The sequence below is a fragment of the Cherax quadricarinatus genome, chromosome 63 (genome assembly GCF_038502225.1).
Source record: "Cherax quadricarinatus isolate ZL_2023a chromosome 63, ASM3850222v1, whole genome shotgun sequence".
NCBI classification, from domain to species: Eukaryota; Metazoa; Arthropoda; class Malacostraca; order Decapoda; family Parastacidae; genus Cherax; species Cherax quadricarinatus.
The window spans coordinates 2,984,919-3,005,829 of NC_091354.1; the positions used below are offsets into that span (position 1 = coordinate 2,984,919).

A 20,911-nucleotide genomic window follows, 5' to 3' on the forward strand; every position below is an offset into this window, starting at 1 on the left:
GGGGATTGAACTCGCGGCCCCTCGAGGGAGGTTCCTTTACGCTGGTGAGGGGCTCTTGATCTAGGGAATTGGATCTGTGCTCCGGTTCCCTGAATTGAGCCTGAATACCTTCCATTCCCCCCACATGCGTTGTATAATCCTAAGGGTTTAGCGCTCCCCCATGACTATAATAATGAATTTACGGCAAATGAGTTCTACGACTGGAGTTTTACGATTCATTTTTCCCGAGTTTAATCCCCACCCGTACCGCGGTTTATCCCTGTGGCTTAACTGTCAACTTCCAAAGGTGTCCTTGGATTCCCGTTTCTTCCCTCTCAAAGACCTTATCCCTGTCTACCTTATCAATTCTGCTGAGTATTTTGTTATCATGTCTTCTCTGGATCTTCCGTCCTTCAATATTTTTACATTAAATTCGGTTAGTCTTTCTTTAATTTAGAAACAAGACTTTTTGAATACTCTGCACTTTCTTATTTTTTTTCTTTTTGGTGCAAGATAAAGAGTTCAGAAGATTCCTGAGAGTCTTAGATTTACCAGTCGTGCTTTGGATGCCTAGGTTATTAGACTTGTGTCTCTGGCAATATACTGGGCACTATGTTCCTTTCTAGGTCTTTCTCTTTGAGTGCAGTCTATAGCTTGTCTCCCTAGTCTATATCTGGTTTCCGGTCTTTTTGTTCCTTCCAGTCTTAGTGTGTGTGCATTTGTGGAGGTCAAGACTCAGCTTGTGTGTGTGTCGGGGGGAGGGGAGGGGAGATGGAGGGGGAAGGGGGTTCCCAGCATAGTGGTGTCCTAGGCAACACAACTCTCACGCGACTACTAAAACCTCGGGTATATAAGTCTGCGTCAGAGGATACTCGACCACTAGGCTCTCCTGCCTCAGCCACACACCTCACTCTCCCTCCTCTCACACTCACTCGTCACCCAACAGGTAAGTAAAAAAACATAACAGGATGTGATCTGTATATTTTTTTTAATGCGAACTGGTGATCTAACAGAAGTCCTTTAATAATAATAATAACTATAGAAGCTGCGGAGCATTATAAATGAATATGACCCATATCAGGAAATGCTTGTCCTGTTTCTTAACTAATAAAACACCAGAATAGGCAACTCCTTAACACATGCACAACTACGTAGGGGAATACAAACAAAAAGTGTATTGTCTGATTCTAACATACTGAGCACGTCACTTTCTGCCCGATCTAAGCCGACATTCTTATATTAACATTTTTTTAACAATATGGCCATATCCCACCGAGGCAGGGTGACCTAAAAAGAAAAAATGGGAGGTAATCAAGCTTGATTCTTCCGCCTTTAGTAATAACAATAATAAACTTTATTTCTACAAGTACATGTACAAGGTATACAGATCATAGCTGACATCAGTGACATACTACTATATAGAAAGCCGCTTGTTATGCTGAGCATTTCGGGCAAATTAGATCAATTTTGTCCCAGGATGAGACCCACACCAGTCATCTAACACCCAGGTACCTATTTTATTGCTAGGTGAACATGGACAGCAGGAGTTTTAAGGAAACACGTATCGGGGATCGACCCCCGGACCTCAGTGTGTGAGCTGAGTGCACTAGCTATGGAGCTACGGGACACCTTTAAAGGGATTATTATAATGTTATCTAAATACCCAGTAGGTCCTTGAACAGGTGATAGAGATATTCCTAATGATTATAATCATAAACCATGATTTTTAAACAGGTGGACCGGTAAGCCAGCGGAAGTCCTCGGTCAGATGACTAAAAGTTCCAGCTGTGGGTCATCATATGACAAAGACCCGCGTCAGGAAACACTTGTCCTGTTTCCTGACAAACATTATATCTATCATCCTTGAACCGGTAATTGTACCCTACCCCGCCCACTCTTAAAATAAATTTTTATCATGATATGTATTGTATAACAGAGAACTTGAACTAAATTAGAAAAAAAAGCCTTAGGAGTTCTGGTTGTCAAAAATGTAAACCCAAGACAAGAGTACGTAAATGATCGATACAAACTTAATAAACTTTTTGGTTTCATACTTAGAAATAAATGTAATATTAGTCCCTATACATACTTCAACTTGATACATAGTAATTCCTGGTAAACATAATGAGGAGGATGACAAAGTGATAATGAAGCTGGTGAGCTGCATACTGTGATAGTGTAGCTGATGAGCTTCATACTGTGATAGTGTAGCTGATGAGCTTCATACTGTGATAGTGTAGCTGATGAGCTTCATACTGTGATAGTGTAGCTGGTGAGCTTCATACTGTGATAGTGTAGCTGGTGAGCTTCATACTGTGATAGTGTATCTGGTGAGCTTCATACTGTGATAGTGTAGCTGGTGAGCTTCATACTGTGATAGTGTATCTGGTGAGCTTCATACTGTGATAGTGTAGCTGATGAGCTTCATACTGTGATAGTGTAGCTGATGAGCTTCATACTGTGATAGTGTAGCTGATGAGCTTCATACTGTGATAGTGTAGCTGGTGAGCTTCATACTGTGATAGTGTAGCTGATGAGCTTCATACTGTGATAGTGTAGCTGATGAGCTTCAAACTGTGATAGTGTAGCTGGTGAGCTTCATACTGTGATAGTGTAGCTGGTGAGCTTCATACTGTGATAGTGTAGCTGATGAGCTTCATACTGTGATAGTGTAGCTGATGAGCTTCAAACTGTGATAGTGTAGCTGGTGAGCTTCATACTGTGATAGTGTAGCTGATGAGCTTCATACTGTGATAGTGTAGCTGATGAGCTTCAAACTGTGATAGTGTAGCTGGTGAGCTTCATACTGTGAGTGTAGCTGATGAGCTTCATACTGTGATAGTGTAGCTGATGAGCTTCATACTGTGATAGTGTAGCTGATGAGCTTCATACTGTGATAGTGTAGCTGATGAGCTTCATACTGTGATAGTGTAGCTGATGAGCTTCATACTGTGATAGTGTAGCTGGTGAGCTTCATACTGTGATAGTGTAGCTGATGAGCTTCATACTGTGATAGTGTAGCTGGTGAGCTTCATACTGTGATAGTGTATCTGGTGAGCTTCATACTGTGATAGTGTATCTGGTGAGCTTCATACTGTGATAGTGTAGCTGGTGAGCTTCATACTGTGATAGTGTAGCTGGTGAGCTTCATACTGTGATAGTGTAGCTGATGAGCTTCATACTGTGATAGTGTAGCTGATGAGCTTCATACTGTGATAGTGTAGCTGATGAGCTTCATACTGTGATAGTGTAGCTGGTGAGCTTCATACTGTGATAGTGTAGCTGGTGAGCTTCATACTGTGATAGTGTAGCTGATGAGCTTCATACTGTGATAGTGTAGCTGATGAGCTTCATACTGTGATAGTGTAGCTGATGAGCTTCATACTGTGATAGTGTAGCTGATGAGCTTCATACTGTGATAGTGTAGCTGGTGAGCTTCATACTGTGATAGTGTAGCTGGTGAGCTTCATACTGTGATAGTGTAGCTGAGCTTCATACTGTGATAGTGTAGCTGGTGAGCTTCATACTGTGATAGTGTAGCTGTGAGCTTCATACTGTGATAGTGTAGCTGATGAGCTTCATACTGTGATAGTGTATCTGGTGAGCTGAGCTTCATACTGTGATAGTGTAGCTGGTGAGCTTCATACTGTGATAGTGTAGCTGATGAGCTTCATACTGTGATAGTGTAGCTGGTGAGCTTCATACTGTGATAGTGTAGCTGATGAGCTTCATACTGTGATAGCTGGTGAGCTTCATACTGTGATAGTGTAGCTGGTGAGCTTCATACTGTGATAGTGTAGCTGATGAGCTTCATACTGTGATAGTGTAGCTGATGAGCTTCATACTGTGATAGTGTAGCTGATGAGCTTCATACTGTGATAGTGTAGCTGATGAGCTTCATACTGTGATAGTGTAGCTGATGAGCTTCATACTGTGATAGTGTAGCTGATGAGCTTCATACTGTGATAGTGTAGCTGATGAGCTTCATACTGTGATAGTGTATCTGGTGACCTCAATACAGTGATAGTGTAGCAGCAGCCGTCACTGTAACTGGTGAGCTTCACAGTAATATTGTAACTGGTGAGCTCTATACAGTGACAGTGTTGCTAGTGATGGTTCCGGGTATCATTTAGCTTGGAGTCTTGGTCAGTCAGACTGTAAGTGCTTGCTGCAAACTGACGGCTATATATTGCAGGAATCTATCAAGTTCTTTCTTGCCTACAAGGATTTCTCAAGTAATTACCTTTATACTTGAAGACAGAGCCTTGAAAATGATTATAATTATATTTATAGGTAAACACTGATCCCGAAGGGGTCGCTTGAGGTGTTTGTACACCAGGTAGATTGCTTTCATTCTCAAGACCGTATTTTGTGTCAAAAAATATTAATAATGAGATGCATGTACGGCATTGTTTTATATATAGAGTGCATAATTTTCTTTAGTAATGAATTCTGTTAGTTACATTACTTTATTATGCACCTCATATGTTGTCTGTGGGTGGTAGTCAAAAAAGTTACAGAGGCACGTAATGGGTCCAGAAACTAGACGCAAAGTTTTGATAGCTAAGCAAGTTCGTGGTAATGAACTATTTACATGTTTATGCAGACATAAATACACTCACAAAAATATTAGTGTAGCTTAATGAGTGGGTGTGGGTGGGTGTGAGTTGGACCTGACTAGCTTGTGCTGCTGGGTCCATCCTTGAGTTTAGGTGACCAGACTGAGTGGGTCATTGGGCTAATTCGGGGGGGGGGTCAATGGTCTTATCGGGGGGGGCATGGACCTGCTCCGCATGGGTCAATAGGCCTGTTGCAGTGTTCCTTCTTTCTTATGTTCTTAAATATGCAGTTTTGTATTATTTACATTGTCTAATATTTAGCAAGGCATAACTGAATTTAAACAAGTTTAATTAATTATGAGTTATTTACAATAGACAAAATCAGGGATTTTTTTTAAATGGCTGGTAATAATCCACTGTGGATAAAATATTGACATTTTTTGAACATTTATGAGCTCTGTTCCACAAGGCACAGTACTCGCTGCCATCTTGTTTCTCATCCTTATATCTGACATAGACAAGGATGTCAGCCACAGCACCGTGTCTTTTTTTGCAGATGACACCCGAATCTGCATGACAGTGTCTTCCATTGCAGACACTACAAGACTCCAGGCGGACATCAACCAAATCTTTCAGTGGGCTGCAGAAAACAATATGAAGTTCAACGATGAGAAATTTCAATTACTCCGATATGGTAAACATGAGGAAATTAAAACTTCATCAGAGTACAAAACAAATTCTGGCCACAAAATAGAGCGAAAAACCAACGTCAAAGACCTGGGAGTGATCATGTCGGAGGATCTCACCTTTAAGGACCATAACATTGTATCAATCGCATCTGCTAAAAAAAATGACAGAATGGATAATGAGAACCTTCAAAACTAGGGATGCCAAGCCCATGATGACACTCTTCATGTCACTTGTTCTATCTAGGCTGGAATGTTGCTGCACACTAACAGCGCCTTTCAAGGCAGGTGAAATTGCTGACCTAGAAAATGTACAGAGAACCTTCACGGCGCTCATAACGGAGATAAAACACTCACTGGGAGCGCTTGAGGTTCCTGAGCCTGTACTCCCTGGAACGCAGGCGGGAGAGATACATGATTATATACACCTGGAAAATCCTAGAGGGACTAGTACCAAACTTGCACACGAAAATCACTCACAACGAAAGCAAAAGACTCGGCAGACGATGCAACATCCCCCCCCCCCCAATGAAAAGCAGGGGTGTCACTAGCACGTTAAGAGACAATACAATAAGTGTCAGGGGCCCGAGATTGTTCAACTGCCTCCCGGCATAAGGGGGATTACCAATAGACCCCTGGCTGTCTCCAAGCAGGCACTGGACAAGCACCTAAAGTCGGTACCTGACCAACCGGGCTGTGGCTCGTACGTTGGATTGCGTGCAGCCAGCAGTAACAGCCTGGTTGATCAGGTTCTGATCCACCAGGAGGCCTGGTCACAGACCGGGCCGCGGGAGCGTTGACCCCCGGAACTCTCTCCAGGTAAATATATTTAATTTACCTTGTAGTTGTGATAGCACATAGTTGTGTTCCTCAGTGGTGGTAACAAGTACATACGTCTGCGTCAGCAGGTATGCAGGGGGGTGTGGGCGTGGTGATGGTGGTGGGCGTGCTGGTGGGTGCTGCTACAGCTTGTTTCATCACCAACTGTCCTCCAGGTGGCAAGAGGTCTGGACATACAACACAACTTGCACACTTTCGCACAGTGAGTATGCACCTCCTCCTTGGTTGCCATTCAGCTAGTATAGCTTGTCATAAGTAATTTTATATTTCTGGCGATTATAAATTATGGAGAGGAGCTTTATTGTTATTATTATTGCACTAACATTTGATGACATTGCCAGTGTACATCGTGTGGTCCCGGGCTGCGGGGGCGCTGCATGGGGCCGGAGATCTGCTGTGGTCCTGGGCTAGGTTGTTTCCTCGGCACCCGTGAGGCTAGGATGTGTCGCTCCGAGAACCTGGTACCTCTCACCTGCACCAACACTGACCTTAACACCTGTGGAAGGATGAGGGAAGGACGATGTGCTGCCTCAGGAATCTGCTGCACAGAAAGTAGGAATCTGACGTCATTGTATATCACACCTCCACGGGAAATAGGAATCTGAGGCCCTAGTACACATTACATCTACAGAAAGAGAGAATCTCATTTTATAGTACACCTTACACCCACAGAAAGTAGAAATCTGACGTACTAATTTGCCTTACATCCACAGAAAGTAGAAATCTGACGTACTAATTTGCCTTACATCCACAGAAAGTAGGAATCTGACATACTAATTTGCCATACATCCACAGAAAGTAGGAATCTGAAGTACTAGTCCGTCTAACATCCACAGGAAATAAGAATTTGCAGTCCTAGTATACTGAACTTCAACACTACATTCATCCGAAATGCTATACATCCTGTGGACCCTGAGATTACTTTACGTTTTTTACAGTAATTTTGAAACAAGATTTGCATTATATTAGGAATTAATGTCCTGGTACACAAAATATAAATCTACCGTCATGGTGCAAGTATTTTTGCTACAACTCAAGAGTAGAGAATAAATAGGAAGGGCGTCTGTCTCACGCTCAGTAGACGGAGGATCAAGCCTCCACCCCGTCTCTCGCTAAATGACCCACGTGGGTTTAGTTATTTGCAGGGAGTGATTTACACATAACTCTAGGTATCGATTCCTGACCAACAGGGTCTGATCATACCCACTCTTAATAAAACTGGAATAAACCATACCACGGGCGGGGATAGAAACCGCGATCTGAGAGTCTCAAAACTCCAGACCGTCGCGTTAGCCACGATAGCTGGAGATTCGCCTGTAAAAACTTGCATTTGTGGTCACAGTAGTGCCTATGCTAACCTTCCTATGGTGTAGAAATATACCTAGTTGAGCGAATCTTATTGTGGCTAGCTGGTCCAGTGGCTAACGCGACGGTCTGGAGTTTGAGACTCAGATCGCGGGTTCTATCCCCACCCGTAGTATGGTTTGTTTGCAATCGTGTCATTACGATTTCGTGAGTCATAAAACTGGAATAATGTGTGTGTGTGTGTACTCCACAGTGAGGTGTGAGTTTGACAGCAGCTGCTTGATGGAGGGTCGAGAGGGAAGTGTGGAGGAGCAACCCATCGAGAGACAACGTCTTGCCATCCTGCCCAGCTTGTCTGACATACAATGGAACCTGTGAGCCTCTTCCTGACTGCTGCTTCAGCTCCATATTCCGTCCTCAGTGACCAACGGAGCCTGTCTTTCCTTCCACCACCTTTACATCACTGCCCACCATCACCGCCTACACTATCTGCACCACCAACACATCCTCGTGATGGCATCTAGGGATGTGTAAGGCAAAACTGATGAAATTCAATTGTATCTCCCTCTTGTATATCCAGAATTATTGCTGAAATACGAATTCATATGATTGTGCAAGTCGATCTTGTAATATTTACAGGCAGCGATAAACTAAGGTATCAAACTCTTGAATATCGTGGATAATTCAGAGAGATGGATCTTTCTGTTGATGATGGAAAACATTTTTCCCTCTTATGAATGCTCTTTCTCTGACACTCGCCCGTGAGTGCCAATGCACTAAGAAATAAAAGGTACCATATTTATTCTCGTTGTTTCCTTATATCATTGTTTTCTTGCAATCAGTATTCCCTTCAAGGTATCCCTTGATGTTAATGAAGGGCTCTGATCCATGGAATTGGAACTACCCTTCTCTGGATCAAGCCCGATTACCTCCCGGTTCCCAGGCGCTCAATGACCCCCTACGTGTTCATGGTCCAGAAACGAAGCCTTTATGGAACTTTTAGTTATTGTTACAGTCACTGATATACAGTATACAAATTAATTATATAACCTGAATTGTGATGCTGGTTGGTAGCAACCTCTGCCCATTCCCACTGTCAATACGGTCACTAGTACCACTGGCTGCTTGTAAGAATCTAAGACTTCAGTATATCGAATAACAGAGATCGAATAACACTGCCACATTCAACAGAGCAAATGTGAGCCAAAGGCAGATATGCTCTGCCTCGTTTGGGTAAAAAAGACGTGACCAAACTGAGCTACAATTCCACAGGTTCTACCTTTGTAAGGAAAGTGAAATGTGGTTTAAAACAAGGTCTATTTTTTATTAAATACTGGAAATCGAACAGCCTTCCATAGATAAGTTTACCAAGGAAATGAATGACTTGATGAGACGGTAATTATGAAATTTTCAGAAACTTAATGAAGAGCCGTTTTAAATTCTAGTATGTATTGTACTCTATTATTCTTAAGTCAATATCATCGTTAAATAATAACGAATACACTTATTGATCAGCCATTTTGTATTCATATTAAAATGACTGCATGAACTCAGATTAACTATTTAGTTGGAGTATACCTAACGTGCTGGTAATGGATATCATGCCAGAAGCATTATTTATTTCTATGTCACATCTCAGCACTGGGTGAGACAATCTCGGACATTATACGGATAACGACAAAATTCAAACATTGGTATATAATGAAGGAAGCCCATAGGTGGTAATTTTTTGACACGTTTAGTAATTTTTTATTATACCAAATTAACACCACTATAGGTGATAAAGCCCCACTGTGGATGATAAAGCCCCACTATGGGTGATAGTTCCACTGGATGATAAAGCCCCACTGCGGGTAATAGTTCCACTGTGAATGATAAAGCCCCACTATGGGTAATAGTTCCACTGTGAATGATAAAGCCCCACTATGGGTAATAGTTCCACTGTGGATGATAAAGCCCCACTATGGGTAATAGTTCCACTGTGGATGATAAAGCCCCACTATGGGTGATAGCTCCACTGTGGATGATAAAGTCCCACTGTGGGTAATAAATGATAAAACCTCGAATAATAAAGTTTGATTCTGCTGTCTTTGAAATTGCCCAAATTTAAACATTAATATATATTACAGAGGTAGAGCATCTGCAGGAGTAAGAAGCTACACACAACATTACCAAAGATAAAACAGAGAACCAAGTGAGTGCTAGATATCCTAGTCCTATAGAACAACTATAAGAAGGTTAGCACTAAGTCGCTAATCCATCACGGGTTTAGCGCTTCATCATGAATACAATAATGATAATTTGAGCAGGGCTTAGTAGCTACGCTTGTGAGCTCAGGGATTATACTCAGTAACGCTTGTGAACTCGTAAGAGTCATTCATTTTTAGATCCAAGGAAGGGGTAAAGACTTCCTTCACTCATATGAATATACCGCTTGCTTTTAATACAGTAATAATAATAACTAATAAAACAACAATAATAAAAATCAACGATAATAATAAAAAACAATAATAATAATAATTCAACAGCAAGGGCGCAGCAACAACCAAAGGGACCAGAATTAGTTTCCCTGGCAGTGCAAGACCTATGGGCAGGTCTCCTTACACCTAGCAGCAAATAGGTGTTAGCCGACTGTTGAAGGTGGCATCTTGGGGAAGGGTTCGTATATCTTAGCTGAGACTGCGATTTAGAATAAGCTGAAGTAAGATAACAACTCATAATCTGTATATGAGCTGAGATAGGATAACAGTTCTTAGTCTGTAAATAAGCGAAGATGTCATGACAGCTTTTAGTCTGTTGAGCTGAAATAGGAAAACGCCTCTTAGTTTGTAAATTTAACGGTGGAAAAAAAATGAAGTCATTTTTACATGCGTGTTGGTATTTTTCCAGCGAATCTACACTAGAAGCTTACCTTACCATTAGGTTCAGTCTTTGGAGTCCACTATGTAACGATCCCTTGCATTAAATAGGTGACAATCTAGCTGGGGTAGGCCAGGGGATGCTGAACTATTTAAGAGGATATCACTAGACTAAGGTGAGTTCTCTTTCCAGACCATCAATACACCATATATTAAATTATATTTGACCTCTGGAAACAGTAGATTGTGCCCCTAATGCTCCTTACATTCACTTCCTCCTAAACACATCACTGAAAAACAGTGCAGCTAAAAGGGATACACATATATTCTACAAAATTTATGAAGTTAAAAAATTTTGATAACCCAAGTTTTAAATACAGGTATGCATATATATGCCACAGTCTATGCCTAATTTCATTCAACGGAGATATGAATGTATTCTACAAAATCTATTATTGTGCATGCATGATAAACTTACAAAATTTTGATAACTCAGGAGTTTTAAACATAGGCATGCATATATTCCAGTCTACGCCTGATTTCAGTCAAAATCATACAATTTGTACAGCTTCTTGTTATCTACATCAATAAACTTTTTTTTTAGTTCCCCAATTGATTGTTTTGATTTATTTATGTATACGTAAAATTTATAACTTATATTTATAAGCTTCAGTTTTTAACCGTTTTAGAATTTTTCCTCTATGCTGCACTAGCTTAAGTTGTACTTATAGATATAACTATTATTAATTACCATATTCTGTACCGATTATAATACTGGTATACAAAACCGAATATATGTGTGTTTACAAATATAGAATGGCCACAAATCCACATGGAGACAACAAAACACATTAGTACTGTTATACAGTATTCATCTCTTTTATCGTTTTTGTGTTAGTTTGTGCCACTGTGTATAATACAATGTACAAAGTAAAAATTAAAAGAAAGTTTTCTTTATTCGTAATTTTTGACTCTTTTGTTTGGCCTGAGTTTGTGGCGACATAGTTACTTCTTTCTTTACATGTTTGACAGGCACACCATCCTCGTCCTCACTCTTCTTGTCTGAGAAACCACTGTCCTTACCTCCATCATCAACAGAGACTACCGAGCCTTCGCTTATGTCATTGTCATTCTCTTTCTTGCCCAAGTCTTCATCTGACTCATCTTCCTCATTGATGGGAGAGATCATGCGGTCACTGTCAATGCCGACGGGGGGATTTTGCTCACTTGTGGAGTTTTTTGGACGAGAATCTCCCGAATCCTCTTCGTCTTGTTTCAGGGCTGGCTCCGGGAGACTCACCTGGACTTCCAGATGGGGAGATGGCGTTGGCTCTGATGACTGCTGCAGGGCTGAGGGGCTTAGTGGCAGCGAGCTGCCGCTGCACGACAGGTTTTGTGTTCGCCGCCGCAGACTCTCTGAACGCATCGACCGAGTTCGTCGACTCTTCTTTCCTTTCACCAGACGAAGCAAAAACTGTTAAAGACATGAGTTTAGCATTACAGACTGACAACTTTAAAATAAAATCAATGATAAATAAATGCATAACAAGATGAGCTAAACTCGGTTAGGTCATAAAGCTGTTAGATGAAAACAATATTTAAGCTATTCTTGTGGGAAGACATTAAATGCATCTTGGGGGGGTTTTGGATATTAGGTGTGTGTGTGCTAAGTCTCTCGGATAACTCTTGTAAAGGAGTTCCAACACTTATTTAAACGATCCGATCACTATTTTATACAGCACAGCTGTAAGGTGTAGTGCTCATAATTAAAAATTCCCGGGTTCGATTTCCGGTGGCCAGAAGTAATGAGCAAGTCTGCTGACATCTGCTGCCCATGTTCACCTAGCAGCATATCAATACCTCAGAGTTAGTCGATGGTTGTGACTCGTATCCACGAGAAAGAACCCAACTGAAAATAAACTACACTACTCAACTTTATTGGGTTATCCTAGGTTAATAATCCTCCGGCATTTATAACCCTTCGTTTTCAGTGTCATAGTATGGACGGAACACTCCTAATTTGGTCAGCTCATACTGTTTGTGGTTCTTTATTGTAGCGTGATATTAGCGTCGTTAAGGGAGAAAGGAAGACTGGCTAATTTTTAGAAAATATCTAAAAAATGGGCACGTTTAGCACTACTGACGTGTACAATGATAATCAAAGTGTGTATGAAAATGTTATATGGGTCCAAACCACAGTCCACCACGCTAAGTACGTATTATTGAAAGGAGGATTTTTATTTAATCATCGGTAGTATGAGGCTCCACTACTGATGCAGATCACAGTTCACTCAGTACCTGGCCACTCTGTGTTCACATACAGTGATGGACATGAAAAGAACCCTAGTGGAGGTAAATCACACTGACTTCATCGGGTTATCCAATAACACCTGTGTGCCTCCAGTATTGTTTTTAAATTTAATATATGTTATGTAATACGTACCAGTAAAAAAAATATTACTATTTACTCCGAATCCAGTGTGCCGTGGTATTTGTGGTAATACTGGAGCAATTCACGACCAGTGAATTAATTACGAATCCTCATTTAAATAATGAATTGGAGATAAACAGGTTTGTTCCAGTGAGAGGATGAGTAACTGCAATTCGTTGGATTAAAAGTCCTTCATCAGCATAACCTTACATAAAGCATATATGATAATAGTATTGAGTGAATATTATAGTAGTGACAGAAAATTAGCCTTAATAGTGAGCATCAGAGTACTAACACCGAGGTAGACGACGCAGAGAGCCCTGGCGAGAGCCACCACCTTCGCCAGCAGGTGCTTGTCGCTGCTCCACTCCTCCTGCAGAGGAGCCATCAACTCCGGTATCTCGTACGCCTTTAATCCAAGAAAGTAAATTTATATTACTAATTCGGCGTCTTGATTCTCCATGCCTGCGTATATTTAAATATTATTATTTAAAGTATAAAATTCTAAAAGTGTACTCTGCAAACCATAAAATTTTAATACATTTTCTTTCAAATGATATCTGTACATTGAAAATCACAAATATACGACTTTTCATTATGCTACATTACATGTCCACTAATAACCAGGGCCTATCATAATGTACATTATTTTTGCTTGCCTCAAAATGTGATATGGCATCATAATATTAGTTCCTTGTCGTCTTTATTTGGGTTTCTCAGATTTTTTATAGCCATTTTTCGTTGTTTGAATATCAGGAAGTGCAAGACTTACCCCGTATTTGATTTATGGTTTGTGATGAACTGTAGCAAGGAAACATAGCTAGCCTCTGTTCCTACTATGTAACTACTATATAAAAGTTAGCACTATACTGCTGATTTATCCAATTTTGTTAAATAAAAAAAAGGGCATACCTTTGCCCACTTTTGACAGTAGGCTTGGAAGGACTCTGCGTAGGGACGCACTCGCGGCTGCACCATTTGTCTGGCGTAGTTTACCTGTGGGAGACCTGGAGGTGAGGGTCCTGTAGGTGACCAGGGGTGGGGGGCCCTAGGATGATTTAGGGTGAGGGCCCTGTGTGACCTTGGGTGAGGGTCTTATGGTGAGGTCCTTGGGTGAGGGCCCTGAGTGAAGGTCCTGTTGGTGACCTGAGGTGACCCCTTGTTCATTCCCAACCACACAATATAAAAGGAGTTTCTCATACATAAGAGCAACACATAACGAAGAAAACAGTAACTAGTAAGAGGCTGCCCCAAAATAGATGAATATTTTCAAAAGTTTATTAACCTAAAAAGACCAAATTTTCAGAGAGGCGCCTTAATCTACAGTGACTGAGAATGTTCATTAAACTCATTAACCTTATTATTATTATTATTATTATCACGGGGAAGTGATAAATCCGTAGTGGTCATCCAGCGCCTGTGGACTGGGAGGTAATTAGGGCTTATTCTTGGAAGGGTAGCTATAATTCATTGGATCGAGAGCCCCTTAGCATCAAGGCACCTTACACCGTTTCAAACTTATGACACTTTATGCTGCCAAGGTTTCCATGCAAAAGTATGAGATATTAGGTTTTAGGTGCTGTAACATAATTAGCTTATATTATTATTATTATTATTAAAGATTAGCCGGTATTCTCCCGGCCCGGGCCTTTTCCAAGTGGTGGCCCGGCCTTGGCTCCCTCTTTAGGGAGTGTCTGAGACCTAAGTTTCCCATGGGAGGAGGCACAAGTACCTCCTCATCTTTGGGACCAACTGTCCCCAGGCCTAGCCACAAGCTAGGCCTCTCTGGTCCGCCATCCTCGCCCCAAGGGGGCAAATGGGAATGACAGTCTTATGAGCTAAAGGCTCGGGCTCAGGCACCTACCCTACACTAGAAGGGTTAGGCATGGTATCGATGTTAGCTTATATATAATTTACAGCCTAACAGCTGGTATTCTTCCTCTTCATTTACAGCGCAGCAACTGTTATACTACCTCAATTCATTTTAAAGCCCAATCATATGTAAGGTATACTATGTAAGAATTATTACATATATAAAGTATATTATCCCTAATCCTGAGATACCACTGACAACAGTGGACTAACACCCAGGTACATATTGCTAAACAAGCAGGAACAGGTGTGCAGTTGTCCGTAGCCTTCATCCGCCTATGATTCAAATTCAAATTCAAAGTTTATTCTCTATAAGGATTACAATGCTGAGTTTACAGAATTTGGTTATTGTGTGGTTTACATGTAGTAAAATAATAATTACAGAGTGTACCACTAGAACACCTAGCATGGCTAGGCATTTCGGGCAGACTTAGATTAATTCTTAAATTTAAAACATTACAAATTATGAAGTAAGTTGGTATTATGGCTAAGTGACTAAATACTAGTTTGTGAGTTTAGCAATGTGAATGCTTTTGTTTTGGCACAATACATGTTTCAGTATTGGAGTATCACAGGCCAACTTATAACTAGTTAGGATTCATTATTTTAAGATTGAGATTGATATTTCTGTTTATGGTCAAATGGGGGAGTGTAAGTGTGAACCACCAGGTGGTATTCGTGTAATTAGTTGACGGGGTGTATCAGGGAGATAAGATGTTTTCTAATGGTAGTTTTGAAGGTGATGAATGTGTCTGCAGTTCTAGAGTTTTCAGGTAGGGTGTTCCAGATTTTAGGGCCTTTGACATACATTGAATTTTTGTAAAGGTTTAGTCAGACACGGGGAATGCCATAGAGATGTTTGTGTCTGGTGTTATGCCTGTGGGTTCTGTCACAACTATCAAGAAAGCGTTTTAGGTCAAGGTTAATATTGGAATTTAAGGTAGGTCCTGTAGATGTAGACTGCACAGTAGTAAGTGTGGATGTACTGAACAGGGAGTAAGTTTAGATCTATGAAGAGTGGGGGGGGGTTGCCAGGGATGGGATTTAGTGATTATTCTTACTGCGGCTTTTTGTTGGGTTATTATTGGCTTTAGGTGTGTTGCTGCAGTTGATCCCCAAGCACAAATAGCATAGGTGAGGTATGGATAAATAAGTGTGTGGTATAGTGTGAGAAGGGCATTTTGCGGCACGTAGTATCGTATCTTGGAGAGGATCCCAACCGTTTTGGATACTTTTTTGGTTATGTGTTGGATATGGGTGCTGAAATTCAGGTTGTTGTCGAGGTATAGGCCTAGGAATTTACCCTCATTATGTCTGGCAATTAGAGTGTTGTCGATCTTAATGTTAATTTGCGCAACTCCTACTCTGCTACCAAACATAATATAGTAGGTTTTGTCAGTGTTAAGCGTAAGTTTATTGGCTGTCATCCAAGTCGATATTTTGATCACCTCCTCGTTAACAATGGTGTTGAGGGTGGCAAGATTAGGGTGAGAGATGACATAAGTCGTGTCGTCAGCAAAGAGAATGGGTTTCAGGTGTTGGGATACGTTTGGAAGATCATTGATGTATATGAGAAAGAGCAGGGGACCAAGGACACTTCCCTGCGGAACTCCAGTATCAAGTGGCCGTGTTGTTGATGCTGTGTCTTTAATGGTGACATACTGATACCTATTAGTAATGTAAGATTTGAAATATGCAAGCGCATGGCCTCTTATACCATAATGGTCAAGTTTGTGGAGTAGGATGCCGTGGTCTACTGTGTCAAAAGCTTTTCTTAGGTCAATAAAAATTCCTAGTGGATATTCCTTATTTTCCAATGCTGTGTAAAGCAGATCTAGCATTTTTATGATTGCATCATTAGTGCTTTTATTTTTCCTGAATCCAAATTGGCAGGGGTTGAGTATCAAACGAAGGGGATATATAGAGTGGTTATATATATATATATATATATATATATATATATATATATATGTATATATATATATATATATATATATATATATATATATATATATATATATATATATTATTTTCATATAGTCGGACTTGAGTCCTGGAAATGGGAAGTACAATGCCTGCACTTTAAAGGAGGGGTTTGGGATATTGGCAGTTTGGAGGGATATGTTGTGTATCTTTATACGTATATACTTCTAAACTGTTGTATTCTGGGCACCTCTGCAAAAGCAGTGATAATGTGTGAGTGTGGTGAAAGTGTTGAATGATGATGAAAGTATTTTCTTTTTGGGGATTTTCTTTCTTTTTTGGGTCACCCTGCCTCGGTGGGAGACGACCGACTTGTTGAAAAAAAAAAAAAAAAAATATATATATATATATATATATATATATATATATATATATATATATATATATATATATATATATATTTATATATATATATATATATTTATATATATATGCGCAATAAGATCACAGTAAACAGGTGATTTCAGAATGTGCAGAACAACCACTGTGAAAGAATAGAGAAGTTCCAAGCGCATTCGTGACTACTCATATAATGTTAGTAGTCACGAAAGCGCTTGGAACTTCTCTATTCTTTCACAGTGGTTGTTTTGCATATATATATATATATATATATATATATATATATATATATATATATATATATATATATATATATATATATATATATATATATATATATATATATACATATATATACATATATATATATACATATTATATATATATATATATATATATATATATATATATATATATATATATATATATATATATATATATAAGTTTACTGAGTATACCAGGAAAAGTGTACGGTAGGGTTGCGGATGAGCAAGGAGGTTTCAGAGTGGGTAGGGGATGTGTAGATCAAGTGTTTACGTTGAAGCATATATGTGAACAGTATTTAGATAAAGGTAGGGAAGTTTTTATTGCATTTATGGATTTAGAAAAGACATATAATAGAGTGGATAGGGAAGCAATGTGGCAGATGTTGCAAGTATATGGAATAAGTGGTAAGTTACTAAATGCTGTAGAGTTTTTATGAGGATAGTGAGGCTCAGGTTAGGGTGTGTAGAAGAGAGGGAGATTACTTCCTGGTAAAAGTAGGTCTTAGACAGGGAAGTGTAATGTCACCATGGTTGTTTAATATATTTATAGATGGGGTTGTAAAAGTAAATGATAGTGTGTTCAGGAGAGGGGTGGGATTAAATTATGGGGAATCAAATACAAAATGGGAACTGACACAGTTGCTTTTTGCTGATGATACTGTGCTTATGAGAGATTCTAAAGAAAAATTGCAAAGGTTAGTGGATGAGTTTGGGAGTGTGTGTAAAGGTAGAAAGTTGAAAGTGAACATAGAAAAGAGTAAGGTGATGATGAGGGTATCAAATGATTTAGATAAAGAGAAATTGGATATCAAATTGGGGAGGAGTATGGAAGAAGTGAATATTTTCAGATACTTGGGAGTTGACGTGTCGGCGGATGGATTTATGAAGGATGAGGTTAATCATAGAATTGATGAGGGAAAAAAGGTGAGTGGTGCATTGAGGTATATATGGAGACAAAAAACGTTATCTATGGAGGCAAAGAAGGGGATGTATGAAAGTATAGCAGTACCAACACTCTTATATGGGTGTGAAGCTTGGGTTGTGAATGTTGCAGCGAGGAGGCGTTTGGAGGCAGTGAAGATGTCCTGTCTAAGGGCAGTGTGTTGTGTAAATATTATGCAGAAAATTCGGAGTGTGGAAATTAGGAGAAGGTGTGGAGTTAATAAAAGTATTAGTCAGAGGGCTGAAGAGGGTTTGTTGAGGTGGTTTGATCATTTAGAGAGAATGGATTAAAGTAGAATGACATGGAGAGCGTATAAATCTGTAGGGGAAGGAAGGCGGGGTAGGGGTCGTCCTCAAAAAGGTTGGAGGGAGGGGGTAAAGGAGGTTTTGTGGGCGAGGGGCTTGGACTTCCAGCGAGCGTGAGTGAGCGTGTTAGATAGGAGTGAATGGAGACGAATGGTATTTGGAACCTGACGATCTGTTGGAGTGTGAGTAGGGTAATATTTAGTGAAGGGATTCAGGGAAACCGGTTATTTTTATATAGCCGGACTTGAGTCCTGGAAATGGGAAGTACAATGCCTGCACTCTAAAGGAGGGGTTCGGGATATTAGCAGTTTGGAGGGATATGGTGTGTATCTTTATAGGTATATGTTTCTAAACTGTTGTGTTCTGAACACCTCTGCAAAACCAGTGATTATGTGTGAGTGAGGTGAAAGTGTTGAATGATGATGAAAGTATTTTCTTTTTGGGGATTTTCTTTCTTTTTTGGGTCACCCTGCCTCGGTGGGAGACGGCCGACTTGTTAATATATATATATATATATATATATATATATATATATATATATATATATATATATATATATATATATATATATATATATATATATATATATATATATATATATACTATATACTATATACTCATATATGGTTAAAACCTCTAGCCTACGCAGTGAGATCTACTAACACAAAATATGCTACCCTAGCTAAGGAACAATAATCATCTTCCCTACTTCCCAGAATTTACCATGCTGTAGATAAATTCTATGCCGCAGAAGAATTCGTTATATGGCAGAAAAACTTACTATGCCATAGGAGAACCTGATGGAGTTTTTCCTCATGAGACGGAGTTCTTTCTTGACACGGTGGTACATGGCTGCCCGCAGCCTCTCCTCTGCTGTCTTGGTGTGGAGGCGTATGTTGTAAGACTGTCCTGATGAAACATGCAAGTTGGTGGTGATATTAAGAAGCAGAAACAGGATGGGTGGTGTGGGAGGAATCACTGCCTCCAAGGGCAGTATACGGTGGACAGCTGATATTAATAAACAGGCAAAGTTGGGAGTTAATGTTAACTGGGCGACATATAAGAATTATTGCACTCTCTTCATGCAAAGCTCCGAAGATGTCAAGAAAAGACACACGCCACAGAATAAGCTTTAATAAGAAAAATTCTTCGCTCTGTGCAGAGCTTCATCAAGTTAAAGCGCTACACAGAGGTAAACATTGTCTCAATGAAAGCTTGCTCTTCTACTTTTCTTTATTGTTGTCGGCAGTACGATACTTGGATCCAACTTACTGATGATGGTGAGAGATAATCAAGTTCTGTTCGTAAACATCCAGAACATGCAACTTAATTTCTACAAATTAATACCTAATAGTGACTAATTCGTTACCAAATGAAACAGATGAAGCTTTTATAGAAACTTTTCTTTCAGTGAGACAACGAAATTAAAAAAATCAGGTCACTTAGTAACAAGCAATGTGGCGGTTGATCCTGCAAGCATAGGTTGATTACATGAGCCAAGAAGGTACAATTGTGTGTATGAGCTGGGGTTCATAATAAAGCAAACTGCGTATGTAGAACATTCCAGCTTTGAAAATTCTGGAGTGCAGGCGCTATATGAGGGCGAAATTGAGAGGGAGAGACGAAGACAGGAAAACATGTATTGAGTTGGAGTCGTAGAGACTATAGTAATATATAAGCAGCGAGGCATTAATAGTGTGTGACAGTGCCCAAGTAACACACTCAGATATAGCAACCTGTTTCAGAGCGGATTGTTTTCAAGTATAAACGTTATCAGGTCCCACCCTGCTATACGCGTTTCCTGTTCATTAATATAAATTTCATATTGGCGATTAAATACTTAATACTGTATGAAAATTAAGCAGTGAACACTATACTTATAAAATTCTATTACAAGAACCAAGCACTTACTCAGAAAAAAATTCTTTCCAGAATGTCCTTGAGCCGGATACTCACCCGGGAAATCCTCAAACCAGACAGACACCCACTTAGGGGTCGAGGGTAAGCCAGTTATTTGCCCTATTGGTCTTTTATTTTTAACCAGATACTCACCCTGGGGGTCATTCTTGAGCAAGCGTTGTGAACCCGAGGAGGCATCTGAGGGATAGTCGTCCCATTCTTCAGTGTCGTCATCGTCGTCGTCATTGCTGGCCACACCACGACCTGGGCTCTCGGCTAAGCCGTCTTCACGACCACGAGCTGAAGTTCGCTTCTGCAACGATCATAAGGTAGTATGTGAAAGCTAATAAGGAAACGTAGTTATGTACGTAAATGCACCAATGAAAGGATGAAAGGTAGTTATGCACATACATACAAGTACTGCAGGTAGTTATGTGCGTACATACACTTTCTGAAATGTATTTATGTTCGTATGTATTGAATGGTCGTTATGCATATACATAAACGTATGACAAGTGTAGTTAGGTATGTACATACACTTGTTCAAAGGTTACGTAGGTACATGTACTACTGTAGGCAAGGGAGTTATGTACGAAGAGCCACTTACTGTAGGTAAGGTGCCTATGCACGTACTTGCACGCAACAA

At 40.0% G+C, this 20,911-nt stretch overlaps 2 protein-coding genes across 4 annotated transcripts in view; one reads left to right on the forward strand and one right to left on the reverse strand.

The window, feature by feature from the left end:
• Window positions 1–841: 841 nt before the first annotated feature.
• LOC128698246 (oxytocin-neurophysin 1) lies at window positions 842–8,171 on the forward strand. The gene is made up of 4 exons (XM_053790419.2): window positions 842–925; window positions 6,133–6,266; window positions 6,406–6,616; window positions 7,623–8,171. Exons 2-4 carry the CDS (start codon window positions 6,135–6,137, stop codon window positions 7,745–7,747), a joined length of 468 nt encoding a protein of 155 aa, XP_053646394.2. The 5' UTR covers window positions 842–925; window positions 6,133–6,134; the 3' UTR covers window positions 7,748–8,171.
• Window positions 8,172–8,672: 501 nt separating this feature from the next.
• Window positions 8,673–20,911, reverse strand: part of LOC128698245 (uncharacterized) — a 63,485-nt gene continuing 51,246 nt past the window's right edge. For all 3 annotated transcript variants that reach the window (XM_070098569.1, XM_070098568.1, XM_070098570.1), the window contains 5 exons: window positions 20,419–20,578; window positions 19,148–19,275; window positions 13,571–13,654; window positions 12,954–13,067; window positions 8,673–11,701 (listed from right to left, as the gene is read on the reverse strand). In XM_070098569.1, the coding sequence (XP_069954670.1) occupies window positions 11,165–11,701; window positions 12,954–13,067; window positions 13,571–13,654; window positions 19,148–19,275; window positions 20,419–20,578 (1,023 nt within the window). In that variant the 3' untranslated portion in view covers window positions 8,673–11,164. The remainder of the gene's footprint in view (window positions 11,702–12,953; window positions 13,068–13,570; window positions 13,655–19,147; window positions 19,276–20,418; window positions 20,579–20,911) is intronic.